The 8,928-nt window shown below is 41.9% G+C and overlaps 1 protein-coding gene across 2 annotated transcripts; it reads left to right on the plus strand.

Moving 5' to 3' along the window:
* The first annotated feature begins 1,468 nt into the window (after positions 1-1,468).
* LOC118213826 (CD209 antigen-like protein C) lies at positions 1,469-7,701 on the plus strand. 2 transcript variants are annotated; one of them, XM_035393028.1, is made up of 7 exons: positions 1,469-2,014; positions 2,842-2,937; positions 4,611-4,763; positions 4,964-5,115; positions 5,786-5,907; positions 6,224-6,411; positions 7,396-7,701. In XM_035393028.1, exons 1-6 carry the CDS (start codon positions 1,915-1,917, stop codon positions 6,384-6,386), a joined length of 786 nt encoding a protein of 261 aa, XP_035248919.1. In that variant the 5' UTR covers positions 1,469-1,914; the 3' UTR covers positions 6,387-6,411; positions 7,396-7,701. The 2 variants fall into 2 exon arrangements, with proteins under 2 accessions (XP_035248919.1, XP_035248912.1); XM_035393021.1 differs by having other exon boundaries at positions 6,224-7,692.
* The last annotated feature ends 1,227 nt before the right edge of the window (positions 7,702-8,928 follow it).

Here is an 8,928-nt window from a genome sequence, read left to right on the forward strand (position 1 = left end):
GTTATGAAAAAGATGGAGTCACAGAGAGAGCGTAGAGCAGGAAATGGTCAGCCGAGGTCTTGAATAACGTAAGAATTTCCACTGAATGAGTGAGGTAAACGAGTGAGTAAGTAAATAAGTACTATTTACCCCCAATTCCAACTCCGATGTTTGGAGAGGAAAGTTCGTGTTTGTGAGATTGCGTTCCTGCAATCTGATTGTTCTAGCAAGTTCTAGCCAGTGTTGTGTCACGGGCCGACGGCCAATTTGTCTCCAAGCACAACCTCCAACTGGATCACTGTTTCCCACAAGAGCCCCACCAACACCACACCATATTTCAGTAGAATAAGTACCTGAACACCAATAAATTAGCAAAATATATCCCCGGAAGGTGAGGACTTGCATTAGAATGTCAATCTAGCCAGGCTCATAGAATCGTAAGGTTATGAGTCAGACCATGGATGCTAGAAAGTAAATAATTTCAGTTGCCAAAGGAAGTAGAGAAGCCTGCAAAATGTAATAGCTGTTATGGTTGTGTCTGTGCTATTAAAACAGATTTATCTTTCCTGACTGAGTTCCATTGTGCAGTTTATATATTTTATTAATATACTGGGGAATAACGCTGAATCTTAATTTTTCTTTTGAAAAATGCATTTTGTAAAAACATGAAAGACTATTCCAATTTAATGTGATTAATCCAAGAAATAAATCTGTAGACACATTATGAAAAATGTAAGTGTTGTGTGCGTATCCCTGCTGCAGGGATGCATATGTGCTGTATACCATTTGCACCAAATACATATTCTACAGCACAGCTTCCAGGGTTAACCCTGTTCACCCTTTTAACATTTCTAGATAAAGAAGGCAGTGAAACAGCATCACTGTCATTTCTTTTAAGAAACATAATCTGCAAAAAAAAAAAAAAATTTTTATTTATGTACATACCTGAAATGTCTGAATGAGTTGAATCTCTTCCACCCATAAGAACACCCTTAAACTGAATTTGGGGGAGAGAGAGAACTTTTCGTGACAGAGAGGTAAAAACACAGTGTCACAGAAGCAGTGCTCTTTGTACAGAGTTTTCACAATCAATGGTACTGTGATTTTTGAACTTTGAACTGAATAAATAAAGTGACAGAAGGGGAGGGGTTGCAAAGGATCGAGTCGTGGATGCTGGAGTTCTGGCACTGGGCGGCCTAGAGATTGGCCAATGCAGGAGTTTTGGTGTTACTCAGCGCTGGTTCTGTTGTTGATATTTCCTGTCTGTTCCTCCCTGCTTCATTCCTCTTGGGGTGATTCCAAAAGCAGTTCCCTCTTAAAGTGACATGAGGTGTTTTTCTCTATCACGCTGGACCTTCCTGGCCTTCTCCCCAACCCACCAATCTCTCTCTCTCTCGCTCTCTCTCTCCAACACCCCCTCCTCCCTTACCCTCCAGACACACATAAACACACACACACACACACACTTACACAGTGAGAGAGTGAGATAGAGAGCGGGAGAGAGAGAGAGCAAGGGGGGGGGGGAGATGGGATTCAAAACTCAGAGCAGAAACGAGACATACAGTACTGCCAGTGAAAGTCTGGAAGAAAACAGAAACAACCGCAAAGACCTAGAAAAACAAAGATACAGCTAAAAGAAAAAATTAATTTGAAGGAAACCATTTTTAAGAATCCAAAAGAAAAGGGTGTAATGCGATGTTTGGAAAAAAGTAATTGAAACGTAATCTGATGGTGAATATTCTCATGAACTTTTGTACTGCCTACGTTTGATTATTCTATCACTACTTTTTCTATAACGTTTCCACTGAAACTGTTTTCCTGGAGTAAAAATAAGTAATTAGCTCAAATCAGCTGAAGATATTAAGCAAGTATTTCATAGCACACAGGCATTCAAGTTTGCTGAGGTAAAAAAGTGACATTCAAGAAAAAAGTGCCATGGAAGATGAGGAAAACTACACCAGTCTACAGGAGTTCACTGAGGACATTTCTTCTGGAGGAAACAAGCCAATTCTCTACAAAACAGAGGAGAGACAAGGTAATTTTCCGAGCAACGTTCGAGTCCTCTGACAGAGAAGCATTTGACGTGTTTGGCTGTGTGAGCATTCAATTAAAATTGCTATTGCGATGCCAGAATATATTACCGCTCTCTCTCTGTCAGTCTGAGAAGGTCAGAGAGTGAGGCTGACAGAAAGTTACTCGTGACATCGGTTTGTTAGTACGAGCACAGTATACAACTCAGTGACCTGCATGAGTAATTGGCTATGGATACCTAATCACCACAGAACAGTAAAGAAATATAAACTTTATGTTCTCGTATTCAGAACTGGTGTAACCTCAAAGATCTGTGTCACTGCCAGTCAGCATAATGTAGTGGTCAGTGTGTCAGTTTGACAGCCTGTCAGGGGGTGGACTGCGTGAGGATGTGACTGTGAATGTGACCCGGCAGGCGTCCGGGGGGTGGACTGGGTGAGGATGTGACTGTGAATGTGACCCGGCAGGCGTCCGGGGGATGGACAGCGTGAGGATGTGACTGTGAATGTGACCCGGCAGGCGTCCGGGGGGTGGACTGCATGAGGATGTGACTGTGAATGTGACCCGGCAGGCGTCCGGGGGGTGGACTGGGTGAGGATGTGACTGTGAATGTGACCCGGCAGGCGTCCGGGGGGTGGACTGCGTGAGGATGTGACTGTGAATGTGACCCGGCAGGCGTCGGGGGGGTGGACTGCGTGAGGATGTGACTGTGAATGTGACCCGGCAGGCGTCGGGGGGGTGGACTGCGTGAGGATGTGACTGTGAATGTGACCCGGCAGGCGTCCGGGGGGTGGACTGGGTGAGGATGTGACTGTGAATGTGACCCGGCAGGCGTCCGGGGGATGGACTGCATGAGGAGACAGCCCGTCCTTCTTCTCAGCGCCCTGTTGGTTTCCATCAGCGCCAACATCGCTCTCGGTGTTCTCCGTGAGTCATTTTAAAAATTCCTTGCGGCACCACCAAAATATTTTAACAGACGCTAAAAATTTTTATTTTTTTTTTAAACTGCATGCGTATGCTTGCTTGCTTGTCCACAAAAACAAATCAATGACTAATGAAATAGGTGAGGTGCTCTCTCTCTCTCTCTTGCTCTCTCTCTAAAATAATCTTCCCAAAACATTTTCTTTCACATATCATTAAAATCATAGAGCCTGGCAGCATAAATAATACAGTTGGGCATGCGGCGGTGCATTCAACAGTCTGTTCTCTCGGAGTAAACACTGTCTCTCTGTCTGTCTGTCCGGCTGTTCTTCTCTCTCACTCTCTTCGGCATGGATTAAGGGGCAGGAGTGAAATGGGTAGTGCAATACCAAACGTTTCATGATTGTGAAATATGTCCTCTCTTTATCTCTTGTGAAAGCTGTGATTTATTAACCCCCAACTCTCTCAGTTTTTGGTATATAATCTGCTCCTGGGTTGATATATATATATATATATACATATATAGTGCCCAGAAAAGAAGTAATATTTGCTTCTAGCTTCTAGGACCTCTTATCATCAGAAAAGGCTGGTTTTCGCCAGCAGTACAATTACAATGACAAAACCCAAGTCACAGCTGAAAGGCTGGAACATTGCTGGATAAGTGTCTGTTATGGCCACAGTGGCCCATAGGCACTCTCTCTCTCTCAGTATTTCTGCAAGTGCAGAATTAAGCCCTTGTCCCAGGCCACTGTGATATCCCACAAATCCCCACTGACCCCTTTAATACACCAAAAAAGGCAAAGATGAAGAGCATGAAATTGCTGCTACGTGTATTTTCTATTCCCACCGGACTGGTAAAATGCAGTTAAACACTACATGCAATGCACAAAATAGTCTTTGCATTTATAAACGCGAGGAAAGCGAATCAGCGGCAGAGCGGGAACTGCACTTATACCAGAGTATGAACAATAAAGCTAACAGGACGTTTCTCCTGAGCCAAATAATTGGCCTGCCTCAACTGCCTGACCGGCGTGATGCACGTTCGTCACGCATCACAACGCAGGCGGCATAGCCGCCCACACTTCCACAGACGCTCATCGCACCAGGAAACACAACCGCTGGGCGCCCACCTGCGCTACTCGGGGCAAACACTTGCGTTTACAGTGAGCGGAAACCAAGGGCAGAGGGTCTGGGTGGCTTTAGCGGGCTCGGTCAGCCGCAGAGGCATGCTGGGATTTTGCCGGCGGCCGACGGTCTGAAGTGTGAGTGTCTGAAGTGTTCGGGCTGATCAGGGAACAATTAGCAGGCTGTCTTATTAGCACGACTGGAGTGTTAAGGCCTGTGAACATATAAAGCCAACCCATCTCTACCCTCCTTAATTCAGAATAAACCAAGAGAGCATAAACAAAGCTTCAAAGGTGGCATAGAATTCCCCACTTCCACAATAAATTGAGGAAGTGGGGAATTATATATACAGTATATAATACGTTAATAATGCAGATATCTCCCCCCTCTCACATTTCCCTATATTGCATGTTAAATTTAAACACGCTTTATTTGCATGGCAAGAGAATTTCTGTTCAAAAATATAGGGGCATTAACAACAGCAACTCAGAAAGAGGAAAAAAAAAAAAAGATTTAAAAATATATTTCTCTCTCTATTTCTCTCTCTCTCTCAGTGTATAATGGCTCCAGCAGCAGCTGTTCACAGGTTGTAGCGGGCAATACCAAGCCCAGTCTTCACAGGTATGACACGCTGCAGAGTCACTACTCCCTGCTCTGCCAGGACTACAATGAACTGGCAAAGAAATGCACGCAACATGGGGCCAAAGGTGAACCAGCATCATCTCTTTCCACCAGGACTGCGCCAGTTATTTTTATATATTCATAACCAAAATTGCACAGCGTAGCAACGAGAAGCGTATTTCTTGTTTACCCATGATTCCTCTCTCCTTTCTCTCTGTATGTCCCTGTTTTTATCCCCCCCCCCCCCTCCTGCTGGCCTCCCTCCTTTTCATCTCTCGCCATGCAGTGAGACAGTGCAAGCCGTGTCCGGACTCATGGCTGCAGTCTGAGGGAAGGTGTTACTATTTCAGCCCTGACAAGCAGGAATGGCAAGAAAGCAAAAAAAGCTGTGAGGCCATGGGCAGCCATCTTGCCATCCTACACAGCCACACGCAGCACGTGAGTCTCCCACATTCCATCAGCCATATTCTATGTACTGACCAGACGAGCACAACTGGAATTACATCTGCCCTATATCTCTCTTGAAGTAGGACCACAAATATCAAAATCAGAATCAGAATCAGAATCGTCTTTATTTGCCAAGTATGTTTACACATGCAAGGAAATTGACTTATATAAATACTTATAAATATTGTTATAGACCAGGTGTGTTCACTGTTGCTGCCCTAGAACAAAAGCATAAATGCTGACAGCCCTCTTCGGACAAGATTGGAGACCCCTGTCATGGTCAAAATAGACTGTCAGCATTTACGCTCTTTCCATCCTGTGTTGGTTAATAAGAGTTTCCAGTCCTCCTGTAGATCACTGTACTGTTCTTGAACGCACCTCTCAATGGCTTTTCAAATGATGTTTGGGCATCAACGGAAAGGTGACAGAACTTTTAATGTTAAGAGTTACTATTTGTGGTACAACGTTCCAGCAGGTAACAGGCACTTCCACCGCTGTCAGCATTGCTGTGCTAGTTCTGGATAGTCCGTCTTCAACTGCACCGATCCACAAACATTCATAACATGCCAGGGAATCAGAACACTTTGACCTCTGCCAAGAGGAGCGTGGGTTGCTGACTTCCGTTCACCTCGCTGTAACCGTGGCTGTGTTTCTCATGCAGGAAGCTATGGAGAAAGAGGCACGGAGAATCGGCGGATTTGACTACCACTTCTGGATCGGCCTGTCAGACACGGAGACACAGAGGGTGTGGAAATGGGTAGACAACACGATGGTCAATAAGACGTACGTGCAGCGCAATATCCGTTTTTTTTTGTTGTTTTTTTTTTTCATTTCCAGCTACTGTTTGGACTTAATGGGACTGTAATGCAGTTTGTTTAAGACCAATGATAAGACCAATGATAAATGTATTTTTATATTTGCAAAACATACCTATTCAAAAACCAAAAGAATACAATCACTAAATACAAATAAGATTGGTATATAACAGGTATATAACTAACATTCTCTCAGCATAAGACTGCATAAAGAGAACCATAAACAGAGCAATGTAATATCCATCCTCTCACAATATATTCATCACAATCTCTCTCCCCTCTAGATACTGGGATGAGTGGGACTCCGAGCCTGATAATAACCCTTCTGCCGGTATCCCTGGTCAAGACTGCGCCGTCCTGAACTCACGTTCCAGATCGTGGTTTGACGTGCCGTGCAGTTTAGTCTACAACCACATCTGCGAGATGGAGGCCCTGGAGACCAACTGAATGGATTTAACTGGATTTTACAACAGTAACCATGAGTTTATGAATAAACGTGATCAACAGAAAAAACAAAGGATGCTAGTGCCCAATGTCCAAATTTCATTTAAAGATCTGATACACATTGATACACAGTGATGAGAGATAGGTTGGATAGATACATGAAAAGTTCCAGGACAGTTAAGAATATTCAGTATTTTCCATGTTTTCGTATGGTGACACAATGCTAAATTAATCAGAAGACATGTGACTTTTCCAAATTAGAGGGGAAAAAAGTAAATGGGACAATTTGCTGATAAATAATAAAATTCTCATTTTAAATTCTAAAATGAATAAACTTTTTAAATAAATAATCCAGTTATTCATTTCCACCTTAGGGAAGCTGGACTACAGTACCATTTAGTGCCTTGTATGACCTTGAAACGCATTCCAAATGTTCACAGATCAATCAATCAAATTAACCAGAAAGTCAGGAGAATTAATTTGTGTCATTATTCCAGAAGTTGGTGCTCAATAAATGTGTAATTTCATGAGTATTGACTAATGGAATTATAGACAACTTTTATTCATAGGATGGTGTTTTAATATAGGCAAAATAATGACCCTACATTAAAGCTATTGGCCCTGGAAAGGAATTCCTTGTGTCCCCAGAATTAAAAAGTGTGGCTGTGTTCTGACATGTCTATCCACATCCACAAATATATTCCGGTTAATCTTTTTTTTTTTTACATGCCTCTCTTAATCCCCCTATTCGTTTCCCCACTCCCCTTTCATAAGTTACCATTCTTAATCTTCATCCTTCCCTTTCACTTCCGCATCTGTAATTGAATTTTTTTAAAACGCTTTTCTTTGTATGCTGCAGTTTGGTTGCGAGGTCCTGGATGGCTGACAACTTTATATTATGCAGAAGAGACAGAGTACAGATGGCTAACTGTTGCAACATAAAATCCTCTCTCTTCCTTTTTCACACTGTTTAATCCCTCGCTCTCACTTCCTCTTTCTTTATCTGTTCCAGCCCTCAAGTGAAAGGATTCTACAGGAGCTGAGAGGCTGACTGACTGGGAGATGGAGGTCCGTGTTCCTGTCAACACAATGTCATCATATACTGTATATAATTGCATAGTGTATTGGTATTTTTTATAATGTGCATTTTGGTCCAGTTAACCGGTTGAAATTGCCAAGTTGTCAACATTAAGTAGAGTTGGAGGTGTATGTAATAAATGTGTTAATATATATTGTATATATATTGTAATTCTTACTGTTGTTCTTTAATGTCTGGAACCAAATAAATACTGATTCTTTCAAAACCATATGCAAAGAACCATGCTCAATGGGTGATTTTGATTTATGTTTTTTGCTAGATTCTGAATCTCTTCTCCACTGGTCACTCTACTTTCCCTTCATCTGAATAAAGCAAACAACACAAAAAAGGGGATGAGCTATCCATGCCTCTTTTAAAAGAAAATTCACAGCAGCACTGTATTGGCAATGCTTGTGACAAGTGAAAAAAAGGTAATGACGCTCCACATCATACCATTTTTGAATCTAAACCAAACACCGTTGGAGACTGTTCCCCAATTGTACAGCAGCAGGGGTCAGTGCATGTTGTCAGAATAATATTTGCACAGCTGAAGTTTTTTTATATGCAGCTGGAGAGAGAGCATAGTTAAACAGAGAAAAGATTTTAATACCGGGACACTTAAGTTTACTCCAAATAACTCTGCTTATAAGGTCTTTCATCAGTTTTACAAAGTAAAGGTTGCTTTTGGCCCTGAAACAATTTTCCTTAAAAAAAAAGAAAGAAAAAAAAAGAAAGAGGTATTTAACAGAGTCTGACTCAGTGCTGGGAAATCTTCATTTGTAATTCCCATAATCGATTTTGGAGAGAGCATTTGAGCCAGAAAGTGACTCAATCAGTGGATTTGAAATGAACAAATTTTAAGTTAGTGAATAAAATATTCCAAATGATGAAATCTTGTGTTTGGGGTTGCAACACATCCTGGAAGGTTTCTGTCCAGATCTTTTTTTTTTAATTATTTATTTATTTATTTATTTATTTATTTAAATCTTTTTAGTATATACAGTCTTATCACATACCATAAAGAAGAGGACACCGAAATAAAGAAATGCCTTGTCAGTTTTTTTTATCACAGCTGTTTTCTCTCACCATTGCAGCAACTGTCAACAAATACAAGCATCCATCCATTAATCCATCCATTTTCTAAACCCAAGTATCTAATCCAAGAAAAGCATTTCAGACACACTACCATAAGGTTCTCATCTGTCCATTTTCCCAATTTAACCCCTTTGAGTTGTGAAAGAGATGGAGTCACAGAGAGAGCGTAGAGCAGGAAATGGTCATCCGAGGTCTTGAATAAGGTAAGAATTTCCACTGAATGAGTGAGGTAAACGAGTGAGTAAGTAAATAAGTACTATTTACCCCAAATTCCAACTCCGATGTTTGGAGAGGAAAGTTTGTGTTTGTGAGATTGCGTTCCTGCAATCTGATTGTTCTAGCAAGTTCTAGCCATTGTTGTGTCACGGGCCG

This window comes from Anguilla anguilla, chromosome 1 (genome assembly GCF_013347855.1).
Source record: "Anguilla anguilla isolate fAngAng1 chromosome 1, fAngAng1.pri, whole genome shotgun sequence".
NCBI lineage: Eukaryota > Metazoa > Chordata > Actinopteri > Anguilliformes > Anguillidae > Anguilla > Anguilla anguilla.